The sequence below is a fragment of the Asterias amurensis genome, chromosome 14 (assembly GCF_032118995.1).
Source record: "Asterias amurensis chromosome 14, ASM3211899v1".
Taxonomy (NCBI): Eukaryota; Metazoa; Echinodermata; class Asteroidea; order Forcipulatida; family Asteriidae; genus Asterias; species Asterias amurensis.
Window position 1 is genome coordinate 7,395,245 of NC_092661.1, and position 18,051 is coordinate 7,413,295.

General features: G+C 37.6%; 2 protein-coding genes across 3 annotated transcripts in view; one reads left to right on the forward strand and one right to left on the reverse strand.

The window, feature by feature from the left end:
• The window catches only part of LOC139947446 (importin subunit alpha-7-like), a 38,102-nt gene extending 37,586 nt beyond the window's left edge, over nucleotides 1-516 (reverse strand). Inside the window, exon 1 of the mRNA XM_071945354.1 lies at nucleotides 434-516. The gene's annotated coding sequence lies outside the window, so the exon portion shown is untranslated. The remainder of the gene's footprint in view (nucleotides 1-433) is intronic.
• Nucleotides 517-4,376: 3,860 nt separating this feature from the next.
• On the forward strand, nucleotides 4,377-18,044 carry LOC139947436 (protein MIX23-like). 2 transcript variants are annotated; one of them, XM_071945340.1, is made up of 5 exons: nucleotides 4,377-4,523; nucleotides 9,164-9,289; nucleotides 10,973-11,119; nucleotides 11,532-11,591; nucleotides 15,124-18,044. In XM_071945340.1, exons 1-5 carry the CDS (start codon nucleotides 4,470-4,472, stop codon nucleotides 15,178-15,180), a joined length of 444 nt encoding a protein of 147 aa, XP_071801441.1. In that variant the 5' UTR covers nucleotides 4,377-4,469; the 3' UTR covers nucleotides 15,181-18,044. The 2 variants fall into 2 exon arrangements, with proteins under 2 accessions (XP_071801441.1, XP_071801442.1); XM_071945341.1 differs by lacking the exon at nucleotides 4,377-4,523 and adding an exon at nucleotides 4,577-4,782.
• The last annotated feature ends 7 nt before the right edge of the window (nucleotides 18,045-18,051 follow it).

Genomic DNA, 18,051 nt, shown 5'->3' on the forward strand with positions numbered 1-18,051 from the left:
CGAAACTGTCTGACTCTGACTAGGTATTTATGGAAATTATGAATAAAAGTTAAAACCAGTGCAGTGTGACTGAGTCGGTGCAGTGGCAGCATTCTCAATCTCAATCTAATCTCATGAATGATGATTTATAGTAAAATTCATTGTATTGTAATTTACATTTAAAATTAACAGAATAATAGAATGTCAATAATTTTATGATTCCCTGTTTGTACGGTTTTGTAAGTGATCGAGGTGTGGGCACATGGATAGGGATGGAACTGGAAGGAAGAAGCATGCAATTGCATTGCAAATCCTTTTTTTACCGGCAGGCAATTTTTACAATCGGTCAAGTATTTCACAACAAAAATTAATGTTGAATATCATACAAAAATAATACATTATGTACTTCAACAAGATTAAAGTTGTTTGATAAAAAATCAAGTAAAACTGTTACCTTTCTTTCGCAAGAATTCCACAAAATACACATCTATTTCCGGCAGACTTGTGCACACTACTTTTCGTCGACGACAAATTAGTTTTTTCAATTAACGAGTAGTTGAACATTTTGTAAAATGCGGATATTGGGTCCTAATTTTCCTAAATGTTTGTTCAAACTGCATATCTGAAATTGAGTTTTAAACTAAACATAAAAATTTACAAGCTTAAGGATGTTTTTTAAGGTAAAATATATCTAACTTTTATCATCAAATACACGTTAAATTTGTACTCCGAAAAATGTCAGCTGCTATTGAATCTCCTATTTTCTCGCGATTTTTTCGAGAACCGTAAGTGGGCCCGGGGTAGACTTGTGAACAAGTCGTCAATGGTGTGCTGCGGTGAGATAGTCGAGTTGTAGCGGTGTTCTTGCGAGATTACTGCTCTCGCGTGTACTGCAGGTTGTATTGCTGAATACTCCATTCATAGGCTTGATGACAAGTCGTTAGGCGCTGCCTATCTTCCGTTCAAGCAACAGTCACAGTGCTATAACACACATACTGGTATCGAGGATGAGTATACCGTCCCCATGACCACACCGCACTTAACAAATACCGACTTGATTTCAAGACTACTCCATTCAGGGACCGTAGTAGTAATAGCATTAGTCTCGTGGGGCAAGCAGTCTCGCGAGAATACCGCGGGAACCGCGGGAGGAGATTCGGAACGCTATCACCGCGACAGACATTAAACGACTTGTCCACAAGTCTATTATAGGAGATGATCGTAGAGACACCGTCGAATAGGGGTGTCAAAGAAAAACAGTTACTTGTTTGACATTCTACATTTTGTGCAGTAATTCGAATGAACTGACCTTAAATGTTTCATCGTGTCCAGTTTTTTATATCCAGGGCCCGATTTCAATTAATTTTCAACGCTAGGCAAAAGAATGGGTGGGGCACCTGTCACAATGTAAACTTTATTGACTTATCTGGTTATCCTACGTCCAGTTTCTGCTAATAAGCACGTTGTTTACGCTTTTAGCAAGTTTTTGTGCTAGGTTTTATGAAATTGGGCCCAGACAACCTATAGGCCGACTGCATGTTGACGTGTTACTTCTAAAGTTTTACTGTACTTGTTTGAGGGTCCAAGGACCACATCTAAATGCAACTAATTAACCTGGGGTCTCATTGTTTTATTTTTATTTCGAAGAAAACTTTTTTGTTGTTGAAAATGTCAATGAACTGCATAGAACAACAATGACGCTAATTTTCCGACAGCTTAAAACTTTCGGTAAACAGTATTATCCAAGACCCACACTTCGTGTTTCACAACTTATATATAAAACTAGAACAGTGAAGCTGCCATGGCGAGCTGCTGATCACCATATAGAACCAATGACTGACAGAAAAACCAATCATTTGATCAACTGAAGGTCAAAGGGGTCGGGATGTTGACAAGTATGAGGTTAAAGGTTTTCATTGATTTAGCTCATTCAACTGAAACCAGTGATTAATATTTTGAGTTTTATCTTTTCATATGAATCTACATTTCAAGTCAGTACATCAGTGCAATAAGGAGTTATGACCATTTGATGTTTTTCATTGTTTTAGCTCATTCAACTAAAACCTGTGATTAATTATTTGAGTTTTATCTTTTCATATGAAACTACAAGTAAGAAGCAATATTTGACTTATGTTTCAAGTCAGTACATCATTGCAGTAAGGAGTTATGATCATTTAATATTTTTCATTGTTTTAGCTCATTCAACTGAAACCAGTGATTAATTCTTTGAGTTTTATCTATTCATATGAATCTACTTGTAAGAAGCAATGTTTGACTTAAGTTTCAAGTCAGTACATCATTGCAATAAGGAGTTATGACCATTTAATAATTTTCATTGTTTTATCTCATTCAACTGAGACCTGCGATTAATTCTTTGAGTTATCTCTTTTCATACGAATCTACTTGTAAGAAGCAATGTTTGACTTAAGTTTCAAGTCAGCACATCATTGCAATCAGGAGTTATGATCATTTATGTTCTTCATTGTTTCAGCTCATTCAACTGGAACCAGTGACAGAGAGTTTGATTTTTGTTTTAACAAATTATTTCAAAGATTTTAATTTGAGTTTGTTTCTTTTACATTTTAACATTTTTTTATTCCAAAAACTTCAACATTATTTGAAAAAAACCCCTGAAAATTACTGAAATGACTGGCAATTGTATATAACAATCTCACTTTGGCATGTATATATATACCAAAAACAACTCAACTCAAAGACTTAAACTTAAACCAAAAACTTTTAACATTTTCAAAAACTTTAATGCGGAAGGACAGACAGACGGACGCCGGACGGAAATTGGTATTAGATAGGCTCGCACTGCTCTGCAGCTCGCCAATAACAAACCTTTGAAAATTTAGGCTCAATCGGTCATTGGAGTCGGGAGAAAATAACGGGAAAACCCACCCTTGTTTCCGCATGTTTCGCTGTGTCATGACATGTGTTTAAAATAAATCCGTAATTCTCGATATCGAGAATTGATTTTTAAAAAAATGTTTTTTTCAAAAAGTAAAGCATTTCATGGAATAATATTTCAAGACAAGTCTTTCACCATTACCTTCTGTAAACCCTGTAAGTTATTTGTAAATCTGTGAACTTTTATTTGTTTTCTGTTCCGAAAGTGTCCAATGGCTTTAAACTGGACAATTTTAAAGGCGCGTGAGTAAAAGTTACTCAAAGTAATTGTTGGCATTAAAACTTACTTGGTATGGAAACAAGCAATGGGGATTTAAAAGCAAACCCTCTGAAGAAACATTTAGTTTTTGATAATGAGGTAATTTCTCACTCAAATAGTAAAAGACTTCTGAAACCTTTAATTATACATCTGCAATTAACAAGGGTGTCTTTTCTTTCAATATTCTCTTGCAACTTCAATGACCAATTGAGCCTAAATTTTCTTATGTTGGGATACACCAAGTGAGAGTACTGGTCTTTGATCAATTAATTCACACACAGCTTAAATATCATTAAACAAATATTGCTGTGTGATGGTTATTAGCGATTGGCGCTTATACGCGATGTCAATATGGCGGCGCCCTAAAATGAAGATGGCGCGCACCATACGTAGTTTTTTTTTTTTACTTTGTTTTTGCTGCAATAGTCCTCTTTTTGACATCATTACATCAATTAATGAACTTTTTATTCCAAATCTGCATTATCATCCACTGAAAATACAATGTAATTATGTTTGTGACAAAGAAATAATACGGTATGCTTGTCCGCCATTTTAAAAACCACTCGCAAACACCTCAGAAGTATGTTCGCCTAAAGTTGCCAACGTTCGCCAACGGTGGCGGCGAACAACTCGTTCCACTTGAAATTGTTGGCGAACGTGCGCAACTGTTGGCAACGTTTGCGCGAGTGGAACGCACCCCTGGTCTAGACTACCATGAATTTACTATCAACGGCTGATCCACGACCCAGACGAACGCAGCCAATAGTGGGTGCGTTCGTTTAGCTCCCCTGGGTCGACCCCGGTGTGTGGCGTTTTCTTTTTCCAGGACAAACGTGTGCAGATAATTACCCACGTTCGTCATGGGGAAAAAACACGCCACACACCGGGGTCGACCAAGGGAAGCTAAACGAACGCACCCATAGGTAGTCTGGTCCCCTAACCAAAGATTCCTTGACGTCTCTTGTTAATTCGACAGAGCCTAGTCGGAGATTTTTGGGTCTGGGAACCAGACTAGTTTTTTTTGCTGCCCCATCAGGACAAAATTATACCAGCTTAGGTGGTCAATGATTATTAGCCTACACCATTTTTTAGTAGGTGATACTCATTGTTAATTACATCATAAATCGCGTGATGTAGTCCGTATTTGGATAATCACATCTTACCCAAATTCAAATAATTATAAAATTCGCATGTGAACACTTATTTCAAAATAATTGTCAAGAATTTAGATCACCTGGGCTTAAAATATTAAATAGGGAAAACGGCAGAACTTTTTTTCTTCAAATCAAAATGGTACATTCCCCCGTATCAACCCAAGATGGCAGCCAACATGGACGAAAACGTGTTTTGTGGAGATTTTCTTCAGTTTCAGGTGAAGTTTCATTCACGGTTGTATAATGAGCAAGATTGCGAGATGAAATGTTGACTTTGTCATATACTTTTGTGGCCTTATCTGTTAATGTCACTGTTTTATATTATATGCAGACTAACTATGATGTAGGCTAAGTAGTTCTTGCCTAAAAATGCAGAGTGCGAAAGTGGGATGCCATCTATAATTTTACGTGGGAGGCTGTTCGAATCTTTGATTGTTCTTGGAAAGAAAGAAGCTGTTGTCGAAAATTCTAGTTCTGGTGCGTATCTGCATAAGTTTTTGTTTATGTCCCCGTGATGAGCGATTATTAGGAGTCAGACTCAGTCAGACAGTCTACAGTTGGGATGTCTACTAATTTATTGAGAATTTTGTACATCATATTCATAATATACGGAGCAAAATAATCGCCCCCACCCACGCGACGCGCAAGCTTAACAAAAGTTGGTGTGATGTTTCCTGAAAGGATGCTTTGCCGACTATATAATTATAAGTCAGATTCAGATATAATTCAGATTCAGACTTCAGTAAAAATCGTTCATTTGCTTGCCTTGCCTTGTCAATGTCAATGACAATACAATTACAATGTCATATTTGTTGTTGGGTTGAAAATAGCAAGTCCACCAGAATACACCCGTCCACCGATTCCGCCCCTTTTGGGCCACACGAACGTACGAATACCGGACAACTCGACACCTGCAAACTCGGCACCTTGCAAATTCGGCACCCACTTGGAACCAGAATGTCGGCACTATACAAACTCAGCACCGACCCCTTTTTTTCTTTTACTTAACCTCGGCACCAAAAACCAAGCAATATTATTATAACTTAAGTCAAAGAAGCTTCAATCAACTTTGGGTCACTCACATTTGGCAATGTTTATTTTAACTTTCAGAAATGAAAAAAGGGCTTAAAATTTGCGTCACAATAAACAGAAGAAAACATAATTACTCTAATTAATCGATACTACCTTAAATAAAACACCGGGTAACTATGTTAAAAAAAACACCTTTTTTTTGCCACACAAATTCCCATATTTCTTTACTAGCATTTGTTTATTGACATAAAATGCACTTTTTCAGTTGCCATGGTAGCGGTTAGTTGTGCAGCTTATGTCTTTCTGACTTGCTTGAATCTTCAAGACTTGAGGTACCTGAAACGAAGAACAAACATTGATATATTCATGCTACATGTTTTTTTAATTTGTTTACCTTTTTTTGAATATATAAAAAATTAGGCTTTAAATATATAAAAAAACAAGACACAATTTTCACCTAGTTTCCCATTGGAAATGAATACCGAGATCAATTGTGTCAAATTTATTATGTCTAAGGCCAAATAACAAAAAATACTACTTGATCGTCCGGATTTTTCAAAAAAGAGGTGGATGAGGGCCTTACTATTTACTATTTACTTTTTTTTCTTCAAGATGGCCGCTAAGTATTTCAAATCAAACAGGCCACCAATTCTTCAGTTTAAAGCCATTGGACCCTTTCAGTTCAGAAAAAAAAATAAAAGTTCACAGATTTACACATAACTTACAGGGTTTACAGAAGGCAATGGTGAAAGACTTCTCTTGAAATATTATGCCATGAAATGCTTTACTTTTTGAGAAAACAGCAAAACAATACAAATTCTCGTTAACGAGAATTACGGATTTATTTTAAACACATGTCATGACACGGCAAAACGCGCAGAAACAAGGGTGGGTTTTTCCGTTATTTTCTCCCGACTCCGATGACTGATTGAGCCTAAACTTTCACAGGTTTGTTATTTGATGTAGAAGTTGTGGTACACAAAGTGTGGGCCTTGGACAACACTGTTTACCGAAAGGGTCCAATGGCTTTAAATCAACCGCAAACTTATTTATACCTAGTATTAGTTGCATGAGGACCTGTGTTAACACTAACAATAACACTTAACAGGGTCGGATAACACTAAAAAGATTTGCTGGTAGGCATTCACTAATATTGTTTTATGAAACAGACGGTTACAAGTGTACGAGAGCATCAAGTTAGATTTGGGAAAAGCTCCTAGGCCAGTCCTTTTGAAAAGATGGATTAAAAAAAATTATATATTTTTTAATTTGTCGTAATATGCTCTTATTAATAAATCAGGAGCAGTTTCCACACTCTTTTAATCAATAAGAAATTGAAAGACTCAAAACGTCCCTCTGCCATGTTTAAATGAGCGTAGCTTCCCCAAAGCTAATGAAATGAAATAAACACCATTGGATTGCTTTTGCTATCCTCTTTCCAATGGTATAAAACTTGTTGGGGTTTTGTGAAAAAAGGCAAATTTTGCCGGACTCCCTACTACAACAGCAAGGTCTGCCTGTTAAACATGCATACAGTGAGTACATCAGCCCTGAGTTGACAACTAACCCAAAATGATTCTGAGGTTTTATCAAAAGCAAAAAATGTGACAATTCTGGTGTCTCTCCACTTAAGGCAAGAACCGCGTAACGTATTCTTACGGTTTGACAAAAGCAAATACATGTACATGTATACTGAATGAACAGTTTTCCTCAGTCATGTCAGTTTTCAACAAGGACGAGGACATAGCAACCATAAAAAAAGCATGGGTTCTTCTACTGTGTCATCCGAAGGAGTTAAGGTCCACCTGCCGTCGATTTCACCAAACTCTTCCTAACTTAAGATTAATCTCAGACTTAGGACGGGTTCAGTTCTGTATCCAAATACAAAGGACGCATTGAACTCATCCTTAGTTAGGACGGGTTACTCGTCCTAACTCGAGTTAGGATTAATCTTAGTGTTCGTGAAATCGGCTGCTGGAAGTGGTATTTTGTCAAAATAAAGCTTATGTCACTAAAATATGTGTTTTGATGAGTGGAATACGTGTATGAGTAAACAATTAACTAAAGTTTAAAAAAATTTGTTTCCATGTTATTTACAAATTTGAAAATAATCTCGAACCAAGTGGGCGCTGTTCGTGACAGTAATAGAGGCGCGATGAATCGCATGCAGTGCCAACACAAGATATTGACGCCTGGCGCAAGCTAAATCATGCCCTCAAAGTTGAAACAATACCTGATTTTTTTCACATTAGGCAAATGCTCCTTTAGGTTCGTTCCGCTTTCAGGTACCTTCTTCGACTTCCCCACTAGCTGGAAAAATTGTTGGGATGGCGTCATGTTTTAGAAAATAACTTTTCTCTTCATGTCAAATTGTCAAAATGTGTAGTGTATTCCTGATTCTCGAAGCACGACCGCTCGAAGTGTTTGCTGCACAGCGCTGGAAAAGACTTGCAAACTGATCCCATCTTTAGTTGTTTTGCTGCATCCAGCAGCAATACACGTGGTCGACATTGCCGAAAAAATGCAAGAAAAAAACTTTAAAAAAAAACTCACGACTAGGACTTGAATGTACAAGTTGCACGTACGTATGTTCGATCGATGCAAAGTCTGCCTCGATTGATGTCACAAAAGGGGTAGGCGGAGTCACCCCCACACAACTTTATTTATTTTTTTAAACATATAAATCGTTAAAAAAAATTACTAAAAAAATTATTTTATTGTTCAGAAACATATACTCTAGTGTTTGAAGAAAAACAAAATATATTTCCAGGTGACTTAAAAAAGTTACTTGATTGTCTTAACATCCATAAAGCAGCTGGTCCAGATATAATACCATCCAGGGTTTCTAAATTATCTTTCTGACTGTATCTCAACAAGGCACAACAGCCAGATTATTTGCAAGTTGGCGTCGGAGATTTGTTTTCCCCGGAAAATTTACCGTTCGCACAGTGTTCAGTTTTTAGGCGCCTACATGTACGTAGGCTGAATTGCCTCCATGTCGATGAAAGTGCGGCACCATTTTTTGATGTAGGCATTGGGCTTTTAAAAATGTTAATAAGTGTTTGGTTAATTGTTTCAGTGGATTTTTTGCTTTTTAACAAAGCGTGATTTACCGGCCTCAGTTGTTGATGGGGACCCGACGGCCCGGCGACAGTTTTGTGCGTCCATGCTGGACTCCTTGGTAATTTTAATTACGAAAATAATTGTAGTCTAATAACATTTTAAATTTTCGTACTAATAACTTTACAAGATCAAGCTTTTTGGGGGGCATGTGGTGTGGGACTGAACTTTTCAATTTACATGAGGCCTACCACCATAGAGCAAGGAAGCTCACAGCTAACTCACAGCTGAGCCCAACGCCTAACCCTGAAAGGGGTGTTTGCAGTACACCGTGTTGTGTCAAAATTATGTGTGCGTTATGCGTGAATGCTGGGCATCGTAATGGACAGTGCACACACACTGCCACTCTACCTCGTAAACTCGATTAGAAGACGCATCTTCAACGATCGACAGATCCCAGCAGAAGTTACACTATATGGAGCTGTTCTGGCGCCCTCTGCTCTGCTGGCCAATTGGCACTGCCGAAAGTCTTTAAGTAAACTACACAAAAACAGATAGGCTGAACTAACTGCACAGCACACAAGCACAGATCAAACAGAACTTTTACACATGCTTTTTTAGTAGGGGCAATTTTATTTGCTAGTTCGCAAGGCCAGTCTTTACATCTCATGTTTTAAATACACTCCCATTTGACAGTCTTCAACCAGTCAGAGTGCATTAAACTCTTTGAGTCTGAGGTATTTAATATGTTGTTTTTATTTTATAGGAAGCTTTAAAGAGTATGCGTACCATTGATGATAAAATAATCTACGCTCTAAATACAACAGTTCCTACTCAATCCTTCAAGGGACAAGTCGATGCCAGTGCAACATGTCAAGATTTGTATTCACAGGTACTGCTCAGGTTTCTTCTTTAACTCTACTCCACCCTCCCAATCATCATGGTTTGGAGTCAATATAAACACCATGCAGCCAGGTAGACAGGTACACATGTAGTGAGTGATCTACACATGTACATGTACATGTCACAGTCGAGCACGATTCAAATACTTGGTCTCCACCGAGTTTTGGCATCAGTCAAAAGGTCAAGTTCAACGCCTTTTTTACTGAAACAAATAAAAATAAATTCCTGTACAAAAACATGCAATCCATATTATTTTAAATGTGACATCACTGTGACTCACAAATGCAGGGTTAATGACAACGAGATTGCATTCTATATTTCTCTTTTGTTGTATATGTTTTTTTCCCTTTTTTCTGCCCCTCGGAATAGGGTCTTGTACACTAGATAGATAGTGGGCGTGACACGCGAACTTGCACCTGTGCTTTCTTCATTCCTATTGGTCGAGAGCAACGGCTGAAACAGTTGTGCAACATCACGTGATACGCGCAACGTGCACAGCATCTCCTTATAAGGAGTTGTTTACCCGAGGGCCTTACCATTTCATAGCTGGAGGGGTGTTGTGTTGAAAGAAATCATAGAACAATTAAAAATTTTGCATTTATTTTACCTTTTGACCAAAAGTGCTGGATGTTTTTGACCGAAAAGGTATTTACGTTGTATGAATGGGAATCAAAGTGTGTTGAATCGGTTTTCAACTATTGGTTGAAACCCGCCGAGGCCTGGTTCTTGACAATTTACCTCGACTTCGTCTCGGTAAAATTATCAAGCCCAGGCTTTGGCGCTGGTTCAAACCACTAGTTGAAAACCCCTTCACCACACATTGATTCCCTTATTATTGTATTCATTTATAAAACTGAATCTGATTTGTACAGATGAGACCCACTCATTGAATTTATAGATTGCTTTTACTAGGGCAGGGAGAATCTTACAAGCACATCGAGACTTTACTTTGACAGTATTTCTGATGTAAATAGTTTGTGAACTTAGTGAGACTTTTTCGAAACACAAGGTGACAGCAGACTGACTAGGTCCATCTGTTGATCTTAGAAAAGTGCACTTGCCCAGAACGATATAAACAATGGAAATTGACCTGTTATGTCTGCTGCTTTAAAGGCAGTGGACACTATTGGTAATTACTCAAAATAAATATCATCAAAAAACCTTTCTTGATTAAGAGTAATGGGGAGAGGTTGATAGTATAAAACATTGTGAGAAACAGCTCCCTCTGAAGTGACGTAGTTTGAGATAGAAGTAATTTTCCACGAATTTGATTTCAAGACCTCATAAATCAAGCATCAGAATGCACACAACTTCGTGTGACAAGGGTGTTTTTTCTTTCATTATTATCTCGCAACTTCGACGACCGATTGAGCTCAAATTTTCACAGATTTGTTATTTTATGCATATTATGTTGAGATACACCAACTGTGCAGACTAGTCTTTGAAAATTACCAATAGTGTCCAATGTCTTTAAAACTACCGGTAATCAACAAATTGTTTTTCTGTTTTCTCTTGTTTGTTTTTGGTTTTACTACGCCTTTGAATGAACACCCAGCATGGTGGATACAGTATGTGCGCATCACGTTACAAGTAATTATTTTTAATTTTATTAATAATTTCCAATTACGTGTTTTCAATGAATCGGTCTGTTCTTTGCCTTCTTAACTTGCAGTTAGAAAAATCATACAGTCAACGAGATAGTGCTATAAAAAGATGTATATCCCAAGTATCTACAACTGTGACTAAACTACGTGAAGCCAGGGCTCAAGATCCAGATAATGTTACCGTCAACAGGAACTTAAAAAAGGAACGAACAAAGGTAAGGGTCTGACAGGGTGCAACTTGTTTCCTTTAGGGCTTATGCTATCTGGGGGACCAGGTTGGTTTAGTGAGTTCTTTCCCTGCCTTCAGCGCAAAAAATAGGTCCAAACTATAAGGGGTGCAATGTTTCTCAGTGCTCTCGTTATGCCATTTAATACTATTTTTTATAAGAAAATCTGACGTGTGCGTATACTGCTGCTGTGCTTATCATTTGGAAAATGACATGTAGTGTGTAAACACCACGTTGCTTAAAAGGCGTATTAGACACTGTATAACACACAGCTACATTGATGCCCAAAATGACACAACCAATAACCTACTATTAGGATGATGTCAGGTAGTTGGGTCATACTCTGTTAATACTTCATAGATACATGATTTCATTTTTGTTGGCTTTCTTTCTTTCACAGCTACAGCTTATGCAGTCTGAGCTGAACATTGAAGAAATTGTTAAAGATAGAAGTTATAAAGTAAGTGTTTTTTTACAGTACTGGGTTTTCCCTTAAAGGCAGTGGACACTTTTGGTACTTACTCAAAATAGTTATTGGCATAAAACCTTCCTTGGTGCTAGTAATGTGGAGAGGTTGATGGTATAAAACATTGTGAGAAACGGCTCCCTCTGAAGTGACATAGTTATCGAGAAAGAGAAATTTTTCACAAATTTGATTTTGAGGCCTCAGATTTAGAATTTGAGGTCTCAAAATCAACCATCTCAATGCACACAACTTCGTATGACAGGGGTGTTTTTTTTCTTTCATTTATATCTCGCAACTTCGATGACCAATTGAGCTCAAAATTTCACAGGTTTGCTATTTGTTTGCATATGTTGAGATACATTAAAGCCATTGGACACTTTCTGAACAGAACAAAACTTAAATGTTCACAGATTAACAAATAACCTACAGGTAATGGTGAAAGACTTCCCTTGAAATATTATTCCATGAAATGCTTTACTTTTTGAGAAAACATTAAAACAATTATCAACTCTCGATATTGAGAATAACAGATTTATTTTAAACACATGTCATGACATGGTGAAATGTGTGGAAAAAAGGGTGGGTTTTCCCATTATTTTCTCTAGAATCCAATGACCGATTGAGCCTAAATTTTCACAGGTTTGTTATTTTATATAATTTGTGGTACAAGAAGTGTGGGTTTTTGGATAATACTGTTAACCGATGTTGTGCGATTGCTTTAAGTGAGAAGACTGGTCTTTGACAATTACCAATAGTGTCCAGAGTCTTTAACTTTTCCGTGATTAGCAAGATAAACCTTATTGTTTCACAAGGCCCAGTTGTTTTACTAGTCCTTGTTTCATATTAAATAGGAATGCTTTTTAACACTGAACTATACGTTTGGTTTGTGGCAAGACCATGTGTGTATCTTTTTGCCAGGTAGATTATTCTTCTGCTTGCTTTATATTCTACTACCACTGAGTAGATTATCTGAATTTAGGAGACTTCTTAGTTCTGAAAAGAACTGTTTTTTTTTTAAACTACTACCTGGGCAGAAGGTAGACTTCAGCCAGGACTACTACTTAAAGGCAATGGACACTATTGTTAATTGTCAAAGACTAGCCTTCACAGTTTGTATATCTCAACATATGCATAAAATAACAAACCTGTGAAAATTTGAGCTCAATTGGTCGCCAAACTTAAGAGATAATAATGAAAGAAAAAATACCCTTGTCAAATGAAGTTGTGTGCGTTTAGATGGTTGATTTCGAGACCTCAAGTTCTAAACTTGAGGTCTCGAAATCAAATTCGTGGAAAATTACTTCTTTCTTGAAAACTATGTCACTTCAGAGGGAGCTGTTTCTAACAATGTTTTATACCATCAACCTCTCCCCATTACTCGTCACCAAGTAAGGTTTTATGCTAATAAATATTTTGAGTGAATACCAATAGTGTCCAATAAAGGCACTGTACATGTTTGGTAATTACTCAAAGTATAGTAGCATAAAACCTTACTTGGTAACGAGCTACGGAGAGCTGTTGATAGTATAAAACATTGTGAGAAACGATTCCCTCTGAAAGAACAAAGTTTTTGAGAAAGAGGTATTTTCTCAATAACTTATTAAAAAACTTCAACTGAAGTGTTTTTTTTTCTACTTAAAAGCACAAATTTGTACAACTAGGTTGTTTTTTCTTTCATCATTTTCTTGCAAAATCGATGACCAAGAAAAGCCCAAATTTTCACAGGTTTGTTATTTTATGCATATGTAATTATGTTGGGATACACCAAATGAGAATACTGGTCTATGACAATTACCAAAGGTGTCAAGTGCCTCTAAGCTTTTAGTGAATCATTATTATCTTCACTACCTTAGATTTAGAATTGGTTCTTATCATTTTGACTAGATTGCTCTAGTCATCATCATGAGAACAACACAGCCAGACCAATTGGAGAGAATTGTGGCGGGTCATCACTCATCACTAGCATTCATAAAAACTTTAGACAGTTTTGCTATTCCTATTGGTGGAGAGCACGTCACGTGGGGGTGTATAGACCTTTGATAATGACCAGTAAAAAGTGTTGAAACATGGGTGTGACACGCGAGCTTGCACCTGTGCTTACTAGGCAGTTTCTTCATTCCTATTGGTCGAGAGCAACGACTGAAACAGTTGTGCCACATCACGCGATATGTGCGACGCGCACAGAATCTCCTTATAAGGAGTTGTTTACCCGAGGGCCTTACCATTTCACAGCTGGAGGGGTGTTGTGTTGAAAGAAATCATTGGACAATTATAATTTTTTGCATTTATTTTACCTTTTGAACAAAAAGTGTTGATGTTTTTTGATCGAAAAGGTATTTATGAATGGGAATCAATTCATTTCATTCATGATGGCCCTCCAAACACGTTGGTCCTCCATTGCTGTACGCAGCTCTTCTCGACGCAGTCCAGAATCCCGGCACAAGGTGTCCACATAGGTGGTTTGTAGTCTGCCTCGGGAACAGTGACCTTGAGTAGGGGCCCAAAGCATAAGCTTGCTCACTGCCAGCTCAGCATGTCTGAGGCAGTGACCTGCTAATCTCAGCCTTCTTGCCCTAATCTTGGTGCTAACTCTCGGTAGTCCACCGTAGAGTTCCAGGTTTGTGACATGCCTCTCCCAATGAATCTGTTTAACACAGCGAAGCATTCTCGTATAGCAGCCGTCCAGTCTCTTCTCTAGACCACTGGCTAGTGTCCAGGACTCACATCCATTCAGCAGTACTCATTCCTTCAGGAACTGGGACATCTGACTTGACCATATGTTCTTCATGGAGTTGAGTGCCTTCCTTCTTTGTGTCATTAACCTACGAGCTCAAGTATTTGAAATCTGTTACCCGGTTCAGGTGGGACTCAAAGTGTGTTGGTTCTTGATAATTTACCTCGACTTCGGTTGGTAAAATTATCAAGTCCAGGCCTTGGCGCGGGTTTAAACCACTAGTTGAAAACCTCTTCACCACACATGATTCCCTTATTGTTGAAAACCTCTTCACCACACATTGATTCCCTTATAGTTGAAAAACTCTTCACCACACATTGATTCCCTTATTGGCTAGCAGACCACTGCTGGGGGGAGAACGATTGAAACGTCCCAAACACAAATCAAACTAAAAGTGTATTGAATGCAGATGTTTGAATGATTTCTGAACCTTCAACTGTAAAAGTTGTGTACTTTTTCAGTGCCAATAAATGTCATAGTGTACATTATCAAGCTGCAGTTTTCTGAGGACTGAGTTTGATGTCATGTGTCACTGAAATGTAAGCCTGTGCAACTATTAAAATACACTACTCTACTTGTCAAGCGTCAAATAGTTGTGTTTTTGACACTAGTCGCAATTAATTTTTAACTCCCAAGATGCATTGTGGCATATTGTTTGCCCCAAGTGCAATATAGTAAAATTCACGTTGAGTGGATTGAAGGATTGGGTTACTGATGATTGTTGGTTCATGTAGTAGTCATGGCGGTACAATTAGTTGCCTTATTTTTAAACTTTCTCTTTTTGAATTTCAGGTATTCCATGAGCGATGTAGAAACCATTTCATTCCGTCTACAACTCTCTCATCATGACACCTCATGGTCCTGCTGTATAACATCCAGGCCTGATAACATCTTCAACTACCAAACATTTTTAACTGTAAGGTACAATGTACAAGGTGTATTGCATGTCGTGATTCACGAGGCAGAATGAGTCAATACTGAATCTGGGTTTAACTTTGATTAATTATTTGTGGGCAGATTTTAACCACAGATCGGTAGTTTGTTTGGTTGCAGTTTAAAGGTTTGGAAATGTGATTATACATGTAGTTGTGTGGATGATTATTTACATGGAATTCAATCACAACTTGGGACAAAATACAACACAATCATTGGGTGAGCAAACATTTTAGAAAATCATTTGCACAAATGTTACCTGTTAAAAGAACTGGACACATGGTAATTACTCAACTAGGGTGTTTTTCTGTCATTCTTCTCTTGTAACTGCGATGACCAATGGAGTCCAAAATTTCACAGACTTTTTATTTTATGCATAGGGAGAATACTGGTCTTTGAGTGCCTTTAAGTAAAATGAACTTTTGTTCACTGAGCAAGTCAATATGGTGGCGCCCCTTGGCAAAAGCGGAGAATGCCACCACCAGTGAACACTCGGGAACATATTTGTCAACTGTTGCTGATGTATGCTAATGTTGCCAGTGCATACATAACTTGCTCCCACTGAACATTGTTTGCAACAACTGTTGAGTGTGATACAGCCATGTTTGTGTGTGGTTTGCCTCTGACAGTTCCGAGAAAAGTAAACATTTGAAACACAGTCCAAATGAATTAACTATGCACTTTTAAACAATAAAACAAATGGTCCCTTAAAAAACCCACAATACAAACCCACCATTTACCATGTTTACAAACCCATCATTTATAAACACCATTCAAAAATCCTCTTCAGCTTTTAAAAGTGAAAATCTACAGTCTTAAATTATAGCTTGGGGCAAAGCAGGTCTATGATTGTGTTGGTCGGCATCCATTTTAAGCACTAAGCCCGATTCATTTTTTTAACCACAACCTTCAAGATTTGTTCTCTCAATATTTGTGTCAGTTTAAATGAAAGAGCTCTTGTAGTTAAGAAAAACAATCTGGAAAAGGAAGATCAAATCACTTTTGCATTTGTAAAGATGTTCATATTAAAGTATTTTTCTATCATGAAAGAAACAGTTTGATTTGCTGGAAAGGACTTAAGACAATCTTTTGATGATGATTTGGTATATTTGACCTACTAAATGTTTTTCAATGATAAATTTACTTGCAAATCAATGGTTTATTGTAAGTTGGGAGACCATATAGTATAGGCCCCCTATTTACATAAAGATTCCATCTATTGGAAAATAATTGCATCACAAAACTGAACTTGGAGCCCTTCTTAAGAGAGTGAGTAGCAGTTTTATTGGTAAATATGTCTAAAGCCGTGTTCGCACTGGATTCATATTTTGGGTAACTTAACCATGACGCTGGGTAACATTCTGACGGGTTAACTTTCCCACCATCCGCACTTGGATTGATTTGACTGGGGTAAACTTACCGAGACCGTGGGTAAACTAACCGAGCTGGCCCCTTGCATAACATTGAATAGTTCGATAATCACGAAAATCTTATTCTTCCGTGACAAAAGTGACAAAACATGTCAGTTTCTTCAGGTAACGGGCGGATGGGAGATTTAACAGAGTCATCGCGTCCGCATTGGACTTTTTGGCTTGGTTAAACTAACCTGGTCAATCTTCCTGGGCACCTTTGGCTCGGTTAAACTACCCATTCGGGTCGGATAAGTTACCTGGGAGGAAACTTCCTGGGCTGTTCGCATTGGATTTAAAATGGCCATTGGCTCGGTTAGTTTACCCAAATTAAGTCCAATGCGAACAGGGCTTTAGTTTTCTGACATGCTCCATGAAAACAAGAGAATTTATAGTATTCCAATATAACCAGTCGTTATAGTTTTTTTGATGGGTCTTTGAAAACTTTGGAGGTAAGAACTACAGCAGCTTTCGACAGTAAAATGCATTTTTAGAAACTTCCAAGCACAACCTTGTGGAAAGAACTTTTTATCCCGAAAATTTGAGTGTAAGCTTAAATTGTGTATTCCTATAGGGATTCTTCCTGCCTGGCCAGGTTTGCCCCAGTGTTTAGCAATGTCTACAAAGTAATCACATTCAACCAGAAAAGTTTAGGTCAATTGTCTAAGTCATATTACATGACCATAGGAAATAATAATAAATCTATATTTCTTATGAGAGATTGTTGAAGTGAATGATTAGCATCCTATGACTGTTGGTGCTGCATCTCCTCAATGCCCAATGAACATGGGAAGTAAGAGTGAAAATGCACCTTGACACAGAAGCTAAGAATAATAGTGCCTAGTAATGGCTTTTATTACCCACAAAATCAGATATTTGGATTATATCATGTCCTTCATGTGTCACTGCCTTGTGGTCAGTATTATGGAAGTTTTTTGTAAATTAATGTCATTGTACATTGACAAAACATTGACCCATGACATGTAGTTAATCATTGTACCGTAACCAGACATTGATGCAATAGACCCTTCCCATGAAATATGTCATCTTCACATAGTGCGTGCGCACTTGCATGTGCAAATTAGTCGGCAAAATGAGGGAATATCGGGCTGTTTTGTACACGGCTAATGGGTGCGTGACACAGTCGCGATTGCGCGGCTGCTTAGGGCACAACTCTATGGTGTTTGCCAACCAATGGGGTATGTACGCATGCGTAATGTAATTTCATGGGAAGGGTCCATTCCAACTTACAGTAACAAAGTTTTTAGAACTGTTCAGAATTTTAGTTAAGTTGTCATTCCAAAGTTTGTTGTTGAAGGTAACAAAATCGAGTTGATTTTTGTTTGAATAAAGTTTTCTTATGATAATGTACTTATTT

What these genes read in the sequence shown, in the direction of transcription:
- LOC139947436 (XM_071945340.1), top strand. Translation starts at nt 4,470, where the DNA reads ATGGCAGCCAACATGGACGAAAACGTGTTTTGTGGAGATTTTCTTCAG. An exon ending in GTCAAGATTTGTATTCACAG is followed by an intron (nt 9,290 to 10,972) that starts GTACTGCTCAGG and finishes CTTAACTTGCAG; the next exon opens with TTAGAAAAATCATACAGTCA. An exon ending in TTAAAGATAGAAGTTATAAA is followed by an intron (nt 11,592 to 15,123) that starts GTAAGTGTTTTT and finishes TTTGAATTTCAG; the next exon opens with GTATTCCATGAGCGATGTAG.